Below are 14,922 nucleotides of genomic sequence, written 5' to 3'. Positions count from 1 at the left end.
AATAAGTGTCTCTCTTGACATACTTCATCTTGGGTACAAGAAGAGATACACCTGCAGGTGTTACTCTGTTCTTTGAAGGACAAAGGTATGAGTATCTAGCTAAATACATAAACGAATTCATAAATCTGTGTTTCATAATATATTGTACTGCCCATCTGAACAAAACACTGATTTTTAAGTAAGCAACATGCAAGTTCTAAAGTTAATTTGTTAAAGGAGGGAAGAATCACTACATTACTTAAGTAATATAAAATCAGACTACCTAGGAGGGGAAAAACCATATATTTGCATAGCATTATGTTCTTTTTTAGTCTTTCAGATTTTAAACTCACTGAAACAGGTGGTTGCATCCAGTTTCTTTAGAATATCTCTTCACAGGTTAAAGAAAGATGGGAATTGGAGTTGGGGTTGGGTGAACAAGGAGAGGGGAGGAGAAATTTCTCTTTTACCCTCTTAGGGTCTCCAGCTAGGCCTAAGATTGAACTGACCTTAAGGCAGATTAACAGGAGAAAAGCATGCCAGTTTTATTAGAATTTTACATATATATGGGAGTCTTCACAGGAGGATGAAGACCCGAAGAAGTGACCAGAACAGAAAGCTTAGATACCTTTTAGTCACACAGATGATGAATTCCTGACAAAATGGCAATACAGAGGGTTTGGGGCTAGGGACAGTAAGTAAAATGACTAGGAGATCTGTTGGGGCATTGGGGGAGACTAGTGGAAGACACGGGTTATTTTCTTAGGTTGGTTCGTACAGATCCATCTCAACATCGATTCCCAGTCTCTGGTGATAGTCTTCTCTTTTTTGGTGCAGGGAGGTTTACCTTTCTCATGGAAAATTTGATTTATGTTTGAGGTAAAAAGGGGCAGGTCAGAGAGCCCTTTCTGTACCTGTTGTTTTTCAAGTGCCTTTAGCTCAAAATAATCGCTGTGCCACAGCAGCGTATTTGGGGTGGCGTGTTCTGAACTGCTTCCCAAGGCAGAAAGGCCAGCATCAGAGGGGCTGAGAAAGCTCCTTCTACTCAAGCTCCTTCCAGTGAGGAGGCAGTGTTACCTGATATTAAGAGTGCGGGCTCTGGAGTTAGCCAGACTCTTGACTCCAGTCTAGAGTTTTGTTATCAGATGCCAACATCATCACTCATTAGCTGTATGACCTTGGAGAAGTTACTTAACCTCCCCACCTCAGCTTCCTCGTTCGTGAAACAAGGATAATATTAGTACCTACCTTTTGGTTGTTTGCAAAGATTTAAATACCTAAAACAGGTCCTGGCTCGCAGCATGCACTCAGTAAACGTTAGCTATTGTTATTTCACGATTTTTTTCGTTCCAGATACCCATTGACAATATGACCAATGAGATGGAGCAGAGGGTTGAGCCTCATAATGATTACTTCAGTACTCAGTTCCTGTTGAACTTCGCTATCCTTGGCACACACAACATTACAGTGGAATCTTCCGTGAAAGACGCCAACGGCATCGTATGGAAGACTGGTCCCAGAACCACCATATTTGTAAAATCCCTGGAAGACCCTTATTCGCAGCAGATTCGCCTGCAGCAGCAGCAAGTCCAGCAGCCGTTACAACAGCAGCAGCAGCGAAATGCCTACACGCGGTTTTAGCTGTGCAACAGAGGCACTACAGACTTTCCAGGAACTGAGCAAATAAGCGAAAATAGTTTGCTTTTTCATATGGATAAAGGTACAAAAGTTAGAATATGGAGTCCGTTTATTCATTGGTTTCTGTGATAGAACATTCTGAAAAAATATTTTTCTTAAAAATTTACTGGAGAAATCATTGGGTTCCTAACTAGAAAGATTTTTTTCCCCTTATTTCTTCTTAAACCAAGTCCTTCATCTCCTATTCAGCACTTTCATTGTTTTGCTATTATTACTTTTATTTTTGCTGAGCCTTCTCTTTTTCTTTCAGGAAAAGTCACATATTGGGATCATTGAATTAGTAAATTTGACTGCTTTCCTACCAAAATATATCACTTGCTGCCTGACATAGACCTCTAATTCTGAGCTGGGCCTTTGGAAGTTCTGACCAGTATGTGCCGGGTTTACCCAGGGTAGTAGAAACTGAGTACTCCCGTAGTTGGACTTGAAAGTGTCCCCTGAAACATCCAGTGTTGTGCATTATGAGAGCCTGCAGTCTAGCAGAAAGGAAACATCCTGCCGTATTATTTCAACCGTTTACCTATCTATTCTCTGCTAAAGCAATCGTAATTTATTGTTTTAGTATTTAATTGACCCAAAAGCAACTAACAATTACATAGAAAGATTGGAAATTAATAATTTGTTTTTTCTAATGTATGTGCAATTTTATGTCATACAGACTTTTTTTATTGTTTCTAAGAATGAAAAAAATCACATTTAATGTTAGGAGGGCAGATCTTTTCCTTTGATTGGTTTAGATTCTTCTTGGCAAGTTAGGTAATGCTAAACTTGATTGTCTAGAAACAGCAGTCTCTTTATAATACACCCTCAGTTAGTTGGAATGCTCAGGGAATAGAAGTTTTCTCGTTAGCCAGAAAACCCCCTTTTTTTCTATGTCAATACTGGTTGAAAACCATTATAAAATATAATAATAATACACTTTCTTAACACAGTATACTACATGTAATTTGACTGTTCTTTCTTGATTTGGGATTGTTCAGTGCTTCGGGGTCATGATTTCTAGACATCAGGGATCACAGGATTGCAGACACTGCTCCCAAGGTGAAGCGCAGGGCACATTCCCTGGAAGTTTCCTTTTAAAATAAATCTCTCAATTGCTTTGCTCGTTTTGCCGTTTTCTCTTTAAAGTCGACATTGGCTCAAAGGAGGGATAGAGTTTAAAGGGAAAAAAATGAGTTTGGGGGATTTGTGTGTGTGTGTAATGTGGCCTCTAGGGGTGAAAGAGATTGGCAGGCAACTGGTGTCCCTCTAAGATCTCTTGGCTTCATGAGCTATTGTCCCAGCACAGCACTTCTTCTGCCAGTGGCCAGGGCATTGTCATAAAACGTGTGTAAATCTACAGTGTCCGCTGTGGTTGATGTCCAGATGTACGCAGTACATGATGTGCACAGGCATGACAACATCTGGGAACATAAGCCTTAGGAAGAATTGCTAGAGAGTAGTGGGGGACGTGTGCAGGACCTCTTGCCCTTCTACCAGGTGTGGAAAGAGCTGACCGGAAAGCCTAGGTTCCACTGTAGGCTCCAAAGAGTTAGCCCTGTGACCTGGGCAAGTGTCATCATCTCTGTAGATGGAAGTTTCTTTGTCTGTAAAATGACTGGATTAGACAGGACCTCTTGACTCCAGTCTAGAGTTTTGTTATCTGAAAGACTAAAGACAAAAAAAAAAAAAGTTCTTTCTTAAATTGAAAAAATCTTTTTTCTTTTCTTTTCTTTTAAAGTGGCTATTTTCAGAATGAAATTTTACAATGTTAATTTTAGGTTTCTGGTGCTGTTTCAAGGCAGAATTGTCTGAAAAGAAGCAAATTTTGTAAACCACCAATTCCCCCAGTTCACTTTGAGACCTTCCCGTATTTTATGTTCTTAAAAGATAGGCTTTTGATAGCTGTAGTTATAAACTGATTGATTTGGTATATTATAGAGCCCCTGGCACAAATTGGAAAGGAATTATTAAAATAAAAACAAATCCAAACAGTTTGGAGTGAAAAGTAACTCTGCGAAGCAAAAAAGGCTATTTTATTTTAGGATGTCCATTAGATCTGGAATTAGGACACTGATTTTATTTTTGGTATAATATCTACTGCATTTTTGGCATCGACTGTTAAACAGTTATTTGAGGTGGGGGGAAACTGTGTTTATAATTTCAACAGTACACTCATGAATGAAAAGGAAAAGAATACTCAAGGAAAGATGCAGAAAAGAAAGATAAACATACTGATTATGAAGTGAATATGTTCCCTGATTTTAGAAATATGAGTAATAAGGGCACTGGCTGATTGATTTAAGAAGACAGGACTGATTTTTCCCAGTATTTAGTGACTTTGCAGTATAACCTGGTGGCTAAAAGCCCAACCTTTGGAGCCACTCTGTCCAGTTCCAAACCCTAACTCTACCTAACTTTGTGGCCTTGGATGAGCTACTGAATCTCTCTATGCCTCAGTTTCCTTATTCCCCAGATCAGGAAGCATAATAGTGCTTCATGGGTTAGGTGTGAGGATTAAGCAAGTTAATACACAATTGATATATATAAAGCAGTTAGAATGTGCCTCGCACATAGTAAGCAGATACACATGAGTGTTTGCTGTTATTATTACCGCTATTACTATCCTCCCTAGTATTATTTTTCACAGTGTTAGATCAATTCTTTTTTTTAATAAGTTATTTTATTTTATTTTATTTTTTTGGCTGTGTTGGGCCTTTGTTGCTGTGTGCGGGCTTTCTCTAGTTGCAGCGAGCGGGGGCTGCTCTTCGTTGTGGTGTGTGGGCTTCTCATTGCAGTGGCTTCTCTTGTTGCAGAGCATGGGCCCTAGAGCATGCGGGCTTCAGTAGTGGCAGCATGTGGGCTCAGTAGTTGCAGCTCACATGCTCTAGAGCGCAGGCTCAGTAGTTGTGGCGCACGGGCTTAGTTGCTCCGCGGCATTTGGGATCTTCCCAGACCAGGGATCGAACCCATGTCCCCTGCATAGGCAGGCGGATTCTTAACCATTGCATGACCAGGGAAGTCCATAGATCAGTTCTTAACCTTAGCATTTTATTTATTCAAAATAAAAGTTACCTTTTCTCTGCTAGTCAACACACATTTAAGCTATCTTCCCTCATATTCATTTTGGGTACCTTGATTAAGAACAAAATAGCTTAATGTTGACCTAAACAAAATGGAATTTCTGTCTACTGCAGTGCTGAAATCCTATTTAATTAAAATATTTAAAGAAAAACGTACAAAGAAAATTATGAAAATACTTTCCAAAAGTACTGATTACCTTCAGTAGTAACGGCCATAGTATATTGACTATTTAGAAACTAAAGTACTATTGTAGTCCAACTTAAACTAAGAGATCTTGTGATGTGGCTTTCCGGCTCAAACCCACCAAGGTAGCAGGTAATTTGCAACTGAAGGCTGTCAGTCACTTTTCACATTGAAATATGATTCAGAGAAGAACAAAACAGCCAAACAAGATCTTCAGTCTAGGGTCCCAGAGATGTCAGTTTAAGTTCTATTTATACGACTCACTTGCCATGGATCCTTGGATAGGTCACTTGATCTTTTTGTGCCAATACATGCCAGCAGTATACTGAGAATAAGATGACCCTGCCATCTGGTATACAGAGTATATGCAGAGCTGTCTGACAGAACTTTCTGAGATGATGGAAATGTTCTAAGTCTGTACTATCCAATATAGCCACTAGCCACATAGAGCTGTTGAGTATGTAAAGTAAGCCTAGAGTAACTGAATCGTTTATTACTTTTAATTCAGTTAAACTTAAATAGCCTCATGTGGCTACTGCCTGTAGAACTGGACAGTGCAAGAGTAATAAGTGAAGAAATGAGATTCACTACTACCTTAGGACCTAGATAGTCCTTAAGTAGGTTTCTAGATAAGGTGTCTACATTGGAGTTATTTGATGCACCAAAGCTTTCACGTGGAAGAGTGTGGATGACAAGGAAGGCATCGGGGGTTCGTGTGTTTGCTTTGCTTCAGATAATACAGTACTGTGTTGCTCAACCACCTAGCCCTGTTCTCTCTATAATGTGCCCTTGGATTTAGGTTTTATCAGTCACCAACAGTGAAAGTATGATGGGAGTACTGAGAAGTCCCAAAGTCTGGTGAATTGGCTTAGATTTCCTGCCAACAGCACTCCAGGAGGCTGTGGTCTTCCTTTCCATTTCTTGCCCAGGAACACAAAGACCTTTCCATGGGCTGTGTATTTTATTGGCTTAACTGGCATTAGTCCACTATTCTGTGGTGCCTCCCAGTCTACTCACTCTATGAGCAATTTGATGTTTAATTGTAACAGATTTAAACAGTGTAAGTCATGTTTTTTTTCTTAAATAACATACCAAGATCTGGAGTCATTGATTTTCACAGTATAATGAAGAATGCGAAATGTAAATTTACTTATTTCAAATCTACTACAGTTACAAAAAATCTTTTCAGTCTATATCTTTTCCCTTATCCTCCTGCTTACTTGCTAATCTCTCCCAGAGCAGTTCTCTCCTGCACAGTCCAGTTTGTTGTGCAATAATTGTGTTCTTTGCTTATTATTTAGGTCTAGTTAAAGATTGAAACTTGGTGAAATGAGTTTGGGGATTGTCTTCTTCATAGATCATGAGTACGGGTCTAGCTTTTGTCTAGTGATACTTAGCTGGCAAACTGAGACTAAAAATCTTTTTATTGTTGTTTCCAGATCATTTTTTCTTAATAAAATTATAAATGTGAGATAATACCAAATGAATCAGAACAATCAGGAAGATGAACATCTACCCAGTACCCTCAAAATTCAGATCGTAAGCAGAGAAGAAATACTCTCTACCTTTTGGTTTTCTCGGGAGATTTCGTTTGTGGATTTTGATGAAGCTTATTTGTGGCTTATTTGTATTTTAAAGAAAGAAATTTAAAATAGAAGACTGTGACAAGTAAAATAGAACTGAGTTAGACTGAGGAATTATGAGAAGATACCAATGTTTGCTTTTCCTGTTTCCTAAGATCATGGAAAGTGAAAGTAGGCCGGGCTGCCTCAATTTCTACCACTCCCACCCCCAGCTCCCCCATTGGAAGCAGTGAGGCTAAAGATGCTTTCTGTTTATGTGTCATCTCACACTTAGGAGATGAGCAAAGTGATGGCGATTTGTTAACATTTGTGTCCCCCATCCTTGCTTTCCCCTCCCACCTAGCAAAGGCAGCCGGTCCTGTGATTAGGAGGGTTAGTTCTGAAATCCCCCCAGCCCCTTCTCCCACTTGACAGGAGAAGCAGATGAAAAGGCTACTGTAGAAGTGCAAGTTGGGGAGAGGGTCTTTCCTGACAATGCCGGGCCCTGAACTGGGGTGAGAAATGCAAAAGGAAACTGACAGGGAGACCCCTCAAGCAACTTGCCGTCTCATTTGACAGAAAAGACCTATTTTTAGAGAATGTGGAGAGGGCTTTATAAAAGCTGTTGACAGAGCACAAAAGATGCCATTTCTGAAATTCTAGTAGCACCCCCCTTATATGTAACAGGACAGGCTCTTAGGTAATTAGAAAACTGGCCGTCATGTGGCATTTTCTCCTTTTCCAGCACTTCAAATGCAGTGTGCTTTCCTCCTCAGAGAGCCTCTTTTTGACATAAGCAGAGACAGTTGGGTAGCTACTACTTGGAAGCCAGAGAGGAACAAAAGAGCATTTGGAAAAAAGGTACACTCCTAAAGTGTGAAGTCAGTATTTAGCCTTGAGGGGATAGGAGCTTACACTCAGAATTAAATATTGTCTCCTGTTGCAGAAACTACTGCTTCTGGCCAGGCCGTTGGAGGACACGAACCCCTCAATGTCACGTTTCAAGGTATCAGGATATTAGGGAGAAATGACTGTAATCACAGAATCACTTAAGCAAGATCATATCTGTCCTGCTTAGTGGTTACAGTGTCCCCTGGGATGCTCAAGAGAGTATTAGCCCTGCCTGGAGTTGTCTCTCTCAGGGAGTAAGCACGTCTGGAATCTCCTTGAGGGCCCTTGGTGCAGGAGGGGGCCCACGCGTCTCCCCCAAGCACCGCCTCCCCCTGCCTCTCTCCCCTGCATGCTGACCAGGTTAGCTGATGGAAAGCACTTTTCCTTCATCCTAAGCACCAAGGTAACTCAGCTGACATCACAGGGCACTGTAGCTCAGTCAGCATTTGTCCATTCGTCTGAGCAGGCGTTTGTGAGCTCAGATTTCTCAGATCTGTGCAAAAGGCACAGCCAACAAGGACACAAACAATTTTGGAAACAGGTGATCTTTTATTCTTCACCAAATGTTGATTGAACACGTACAGGGTACCAGGAACTGGGAATACAGTCATAGACAAGTTCCCTGGGTTCACGGCCATGCCACTGCTTGTTTTTGCACAGGCTGTGGGAAACCCACCCTGGCCTTGATTATGCCAGGGCGGCCTTAGCTTCCTTGGTAGTTGATCATTTTCTCCAGTGAAAGTGGAGAGGAATGTGTTTAGACGGGACCATCCAGATCAGAGTCGCTGCTGTTTCCTGTGTGGCCTTTGGAAAAGCTCTCTCAGCCTGAAAGTCTGCTCCTTTGGTATCTAACCATCTTCCCAGTGCACTAAACCTTTCCTCACATCCCAGCTAAACCCCTCACGGCAGTCTTAACCTCCTGCTTCAATTCTGTGTTTGAGGGTATAGAAAGCTCCCCAAAGCCTTGGTCATAGGGAAATAGCTTTAAGCAGAATGCAGCCTCCCCTGACCCCAGCTACACCACATTGAAAAACCCATCTGCCCCTCCAGACCCAGCAGAAACCCTGGCCCTGATTCCTCCAACCAGACATGGTGCTCCGTCTCCCTCTGTGACCAGTATCAAATCCAGTCTCGTGTATGTTCTGCTGCCTGACTCTTGGGGTTGGCATGACTGTGGACAAATGGTGGCTAAAATTACCATGTCCTGTTAATGGGAACAAACACCTGTGTCCACTGTCCCACACCCCACGTCAGCCCCCTGGCTGTTCTCCGAGTCTCTATTTACTCTCATAACATCTCTGTGAGCCTTGGCTTCTTCGTCTGTGAAATGGGGCTAATACCTGCCTGTTGAAGAGTTGTGAGGATTAAAGGTAATAATACATGCACAAAGCCGGCTACTGGCGGGCCCACCAAACGTTGCTTGCCTTCCGTGTCAGTGGTGGAGTGGCCAGCGTGGCCTGGTGGCCCAGAGAACCCTGGGGAAAGAAACGTCAGCTTCCTAAAACAGTAATGTTTCAGATCATCTCTGCCTTAATGATGATGTCCCAGGTTTGAGGACTTCAAGGGACAAAAATTGACAGCTGAGAGGAGGGGGGTGGTGAAGAGGTTATGTTTTCTCTCGCCTCCTAAGTGTGTCTCTGTGTGTGTATGAGATATGTGTCCAGGCAGGGAGAAGAGCTGGCCTACTTTGGAGGATGGGGGACTGTCCTTCACAGTGTTGCCTCCTTCCTGTTGCCACTACCGTCACCCTAGTTCACAGCCTCATTATATCTTCCTGGAATATCACTTTCACTTCCTGTTTTTCCTGCTGCTAGTGTCTGCCTCCTCTGAGTAATCCTTATTCCCACTGCTTCCCAGTTCACTCATCTGGTCCAAAATCTTCCCATTGGGTTCCCTATACAGCCTGAATTCTTCAGTATATCATTTAAAACCCTCCACAGTGAGACTCCAGCGTGGCAGCCAGGCCTCACCTCTCACCCCATCTCTGTGTGTATCCCAGCCTGTAATAAAACTAGCTTCCTGGGAATCCCACGAGCTTGGTTTGCACACTCTCACCATCGTGACTTTGTTCATATTTTCCCACCACCTGAAAACTCTTTTCCATCACTGAAAGCCTTGTCCATCCCTCCGTGTTCTGATTCTCCAGCCAAGCCCAGGGTTCCTCCATGACCTGTATCATGTTCAATCTTGTGTGGAGCAGTTAGCCTGCCTGGCCCTCGGAGTCAGCATAAAGGTGGACATGTAGTGGCTAATGTGACCATGTCCCGCTGATGAGAAAAAACGGCTCCCTCCGCCGTCCCACCCCTCGTGACTATTCTCCAGCCCCCAGCCCTGGTTCACATCCCTGTGTGGAGCAGTCCCAACTGGTCTGCCTACTGACTCAGTGTTCACCTCGGAGGCAAGAGATACAGGGAAGGCTTTCTACTGTTTCTGAGCTGCAAGCAGTGTCAAGGCAGGAGCACACACCACTGCCATTGTGGGGGGCCTGGAGTGCAGCTCAGGTTCTGATCTGAGGTCTGAGGCAGTAGGGAGGGAACCAGAGCCTAGACTTGCAAGAAAGTAAAAATTTTTTAAAAAGGCCTGTTCATCCGTTTTTTGTTATATTTTTTCCAGCCGCGCAGCTTATAGGATCTTAGTTTCCCAGGGATCGAACCCAGGACCCCGGCAGTGAAAGCCCAGAATCCTAACCACTGGACTGCCAGGGAATTCCCATCATCTGTCTTTTTCTTTAGAGTCACCTTCACATTCCTCCTGCAGCAGCCTTCTCTTGATCAGAATGTGGACTATGTTGTTGCTCTGGGTGATTTGGGTTTCACTGTTGCCAGCCAGCTTTTTTCTGGAGCACTTTCCTCCCTCCTTCCCTTTCTCTCTCCCTGCCTTTCTTTTTCAAGGACTGATTGAGCACCTGTTATAGGCAAACACTGCAGCAGGTAGAGTCCCTGCTCTCTGGAAGCTTTGGTTGGTGGTTGTCATGTGTGTAAGCTTGATCCATGTTTGTCCACAGTGCCAAGGTGCTGGGGTGCCAGTCGCACTCAGGTGAGACTTGAGCAGTCCACTCCATTGTCCTTCTCATAGACTGAGCTCGTGTATAAAGAGCTGCCTGAAAGACCCTGTGGGAGGTGGAGTGAGCAACGTAAGATGCCAAGGAAGACAAAGGCAAGGAGAGGAAGGCAGAGGTGGCCTTGGATTCTCACCACTCCAATCCAGAGCTAGGCGCAAATCAGACTTGGAGAGCGCCACGCTGATGCTTTCACTCTGCGGGTCACCTATTAGATTGCCGGCCAGCTCATGTTTTCCCCTCACCTCCCACCCCACATCTGCTTTCCTTTACACTTCTACCCTGCGAGCTTTGGACCACAGACTCCCTTTGGATGGCTGGACCTGTGACAGGTAACCTTGGGAGTCATCCAAGACCATGTTTTTTGCTATACATACAAACAGTAAAAAAGGACAGCCCAGCTGAGTTCCTGTCCAAGGTTCCCTGAGCTGCCCTTACGTCCTTATAATGCAGTGAAATATTCATCTTTCTGCTTTTCTTTTGGACATTCCCCAATTTGTGATCTTTCCCTAGTCAGAGACATCCACAATGCCCTAAGGAGAAGTGGAGGGTTAAAGCAATACGCAAAGACAAAACAACCCAATGTTCAGTCTTTTTAACATCCAAAATAAGACATTGAGAGTAAAAAGGGATAGCGTTTTGGCTATAAAAACAGAAGAGAAAGAACAGTGAGATAACCATGGCTGCCACTTTAGACGTGTTGACATTCTCATTGTTTCCTGAACCCCAGTGCATCTCACACCTCTGCACCCTTGTGGCACTTGGCATTCAGTGTGCGATGCTTCTTCTCCCCCATGGTTCTGCTTAGCAAGCTCAGTCCATCTCTGTAGATTTACCCAGGGTGAAAGTCCTCCTCTCCAAGAAACTTTCCCTGAAAGCCCCCCCAGAGTTGGGTGCTACCCTAGCTTTCTGGTCTACTCTCTGCTTATGTGTATCTCCCTGCGTACGTAGCTATCTCGCCTTCTATCTAAACTGTGAACATCCAACGGGAGGATTGGGAGTTCATCTTTGCATGCCTGCTGTCCAGCATGGTGCCTGGAACATAGTAGGCAGTCATTTGAGTTGAATTACTTAATGCAGAATTCAGTTTCTAATGACCTAGCCTTAATAGAGTTAACTGGTCCTAGGAGCCTAGCCACTGAGAACTAACTGTAAACTCAAGAGCTATTGCATAACTAATGCTGGATATTTCTGGTCCTCAACTCAATAACTCAACTACTTAGGTGACCCTACTACAAAGGACCCAGCACTCAGGCAGCCTAATAATTCTGCAGCCAATGTTGCAGAGGTGCCCTTCCTAAACTAGTGGCCTAGCCCTGACCCTACAGCCTCCGAGTAGGAGTCAGAACTGGGCTGGACTCCTTTGTGACCAAGGCGAAGCTTTGTCATCCCTGTCTCTGGTCTTCAGTTACTCTGTCTGTCGTGTGGTTGTGGTCCTAATTAGAAAGCTCTTAGAGGATCCTGAAAGGACTCTTATTGCACAGCTGCACAAAGGGTATTATGTCACCGTGGTATAAGAGCACGGCAAATAATATGAACTAGGAATAATAAGGGCACTTATTCCCAGAAGCACATTGGTTTAAACCACAAAAGCTCCTTGGCACAGGGCTTGAGGATTGTAAAACCTGAGCAATCAACAACCCCTGGGAGAGGGGAGCCCATGCCAGCCTACCGCTGGAGAGTTCATTTGGTCGTGGTGGGTGGGCCGGTGTTTTCCCTCAGGTGTTCTCACTTCGGTGAAATTTCCCTGCTGGAGTGAGCCCAGCTCATTTGCTGGGTTCTCGGGCGAAGTGGCCATTACTTCCACATCCCTTCTGCATAAAAGAAGCAAAGAACTGGCCTTAGCAAATCTCAGTTCTTTTCATTCTCTGTAGGATGAAGACAGGTCTCTAGATAATGGAAGTTTCATGGCCACTTTTGCTTCTAAAATCTATATAGCCGAAAAGTCATCTGGGCCACACCTTGACCCGCCGTTGCTACCTCTGGTCAGAAACTTGGAAAAACCAGCCAGATGCACTGTGTCTATGAAAAACAAAGTCACCATAACAACCTGGTCGTCCTGGAGTGGAAAACGATGTTTAAACATGGCTCTGACAGGAAGAAGGGCAGAATCTACAAAGCAAAATAATGGTGGCTCCTGGAAGAGGCAGGCACACGTGCTAGTGGCTCCAGTTTCTACCCAGGAACCTTGATGGTTGAAAGTGGGCTTGAGAACCTGCTTGCCATGTTTGCGTAGGACTTTATCTGAACTGGGAAAACATCAGCTATTCATAAGAAAGAAGGAGGTGAATGTGTGTGGGCATGGGGTGCTGGTGGAGGTGAAGAGGGGGTGGCTGAAGCCCTCGACCCTGCTCTGGAAATCAGCATTAGGCATGGGTAAAGATTCATCCTATATATACATGAAAGCAGCATTTAAACATGCAACGAGAGTCAGGGAACTTGGCCTCTGGGACCAGCTTTGCCACAAACTGACTAGGGCAAGTTATTTTCTAATGTAGGCTGTAGTCAGGGCTCTGCTGGCTGCCCATGGCTCTCCAGGAGGTTCTGAGGACAGATGTAGGACAGGTGTGATGTGTAGGGCAACCAAATAAACCTTGTCAAACCAACGTCAAGTAAAGGCCACTGCTCACCTGGTTTACCTGGTCAGGTCACCTGACCTTGATTTCAAGAATCCACCCAGTCCAAATACCCAGAGGAGTTATACACCTGGGGAATGTATGTAGACGACAAAAGGAAGAGGTGAGAAACACTAAATCTGTGTGGCTGAAAGAAAACTGCATTGTTTAATCATAAATTTACCCAGCCAACCATGGATGTGCTATGATAGGACATGACATGACATATGATATGGGATGATAGATGATATAATGATATGATGTGTTGGCTTCCAATTTCCTTCTGACCAGAAACCTGGAAAAGTCCCTTAATCAAGCATGACTGAGAGATGGGTAGAGAGGGATAGGATTATACATGGAAAAAGAACAGAGGTCGGGGTCACCCCAAAGTGTCTGGCATCCCAAATCTGCCACTTACCAGTTGTGCAATTCAAGGCACATTGCTGGAGATCACTGGGTCTCAATTCTTTCATTTGTAAATTGGAGAAAACACCACTACCTCATAGAGTTGTTGTGAGGATTAAATGTCAACACAGATATAAAGTATGTAGGAAGTATTAGATGCCCAGTACCAGCAGCTACTTGCTTGATTCTTGTTTGTAATACATTCTTCTTCCTCTTGCACGTTCCCAGTTCTCTCAGTCCTCTCCTGCTGTCCAGGTCTCACGTCAAACTGGGCAGGAGTGTTCTTTTAAAAATTTAAGGTGCCTAAATAAGTATGGAGAAAATTCCACTGTTAGACAGTTGTCCCAGCTCTTGGACAGAGTCCCAACAGAGGCCTAAGTCACCATCCCCAGCCTTTGCCTGCAGTGATGGGACAGTGGTACATGGCCACAGGGCCCCAGTTGAGGGAGGAGTCGAGCAAAGCCAGAGGGGTTGGCTGGAGATAAGCAAGGGTCAGCTGCCTGAATTAGGGATAACTCCTCATGTTGCTTCCAAGCCTGAGATACCATGATTCTTAAATCTTTCTCTGTCTACTTCATTAATCCATGTAGACCAGCTGACTCAACCAAGGTCGCATATTGAGCAATGGCCAGGCTGGGGTTAATAGCTCTGGTCTTTGAGCCATTATCACAGAACTGGCAGAGACCTTGAACCCATCCCAGTGGAAATTTCAGGGCTGTTCATGGAGCATTCGATGGGCCAACAGCATACCATGTTGATTTTTTAAATATTCCCTGATAATTTTCACATCAAATAGTTTCTGCTATGTTAATTCATTTTTTAAAATATTTTTTTTGGCATCTGTGGGCAACACAGAGTGTCCATTAAGTTCTCATTGAAGGTATTTATTTCCTTCTCTGATGACATTTCCTAACTGGAAATCAGTAGGGGGAGGCTCTGGGCAGGCCGTCCTGGCTTTCGCCTTAGCTGGATGCCAGTCTGTTAAATCTCCAGGCCACCTGCCAGACAGTCTTGTGATTGAACTGGAGAGTAGGAAATAGTGTAAAAGTGAAGCAGGCAGAGGCCACAGGCAAGAGTAGCTTGAGACAGCAAATAACACAATGGTAAGATGAGCAGGAACAGGATCAGATCTTCCCATGAACACATGGAGGTGTGGAAAGATGAGCAACCAGAGGGGAGCAGCACCACGGAGACAGGAGGACTAGGTGTGGGCTTGAAGCAAAGAAAGGAAGCGGGGAGCTCCTTAGGGTTCACCCAATGACATTTGTCTTAGGGTTAAGTTATGGAAGCAGAACCACTATGAGTCTTATGGAATAAGGAATTTATTAATACTATAAGAATTAGATCATACACAATTGTGGGAGGAGCTGGGCAAGTAAAGAACTGAAAGTTCTTTCTTCTGAAAGTTCGGTGAAGGATCACCAAAAAGTCATTCACCAGCCATGGTGCGGGTGAACAAAGCAGAGCT

The 14,922-nt window shown here is 44.0% G+C and overlaps 1 protein-coding gene across 1 annotated transcript in view; it reads left to right on the top strand.

The window, feature by feature from the left end:
• Window positions 1–2,779, top strand: part of INTS7 (integrator complex subunit 7) — a 92,431-nt gene extending 89,652 nt beyond the window's left edge. The window contains exon 20 of the mRNA XM_060130983.1: window positions 1,333–2,779. Coding sequence (XP_059986966.1) covers window positions 1,333–1,620 — 288 coding nt within the window. The 3' untranslated portion in view covers window positions 1,621–2,779. The remainder of the gene's footprint in view (window positions 1–1,332) is intronic.
• The last annotated feature ends 12,143 nt before the right edge of the window (window positions 2,780–14,922 follow it).

Source organism: Lagenorhynchus albirostris, chromosome 2 (assembly GCF_949774975.1).
Source record: "Lagenorhynchus albirostris chromosome 2, mLagAlb1.1, whole genome shotgun sequence".
Classification (NCBI taxonomy): Eukaryota; Metazoa; Chordata; class Mammalia; order Artiodactyla; family Delphinidae; genus Lagenorhynchus; species Lagenorhynchus albirostris.
Note: the sequence above shows the minus strand (reverse complement) of the source record. Positions and strands in the feature narration are given on the sequence as shown.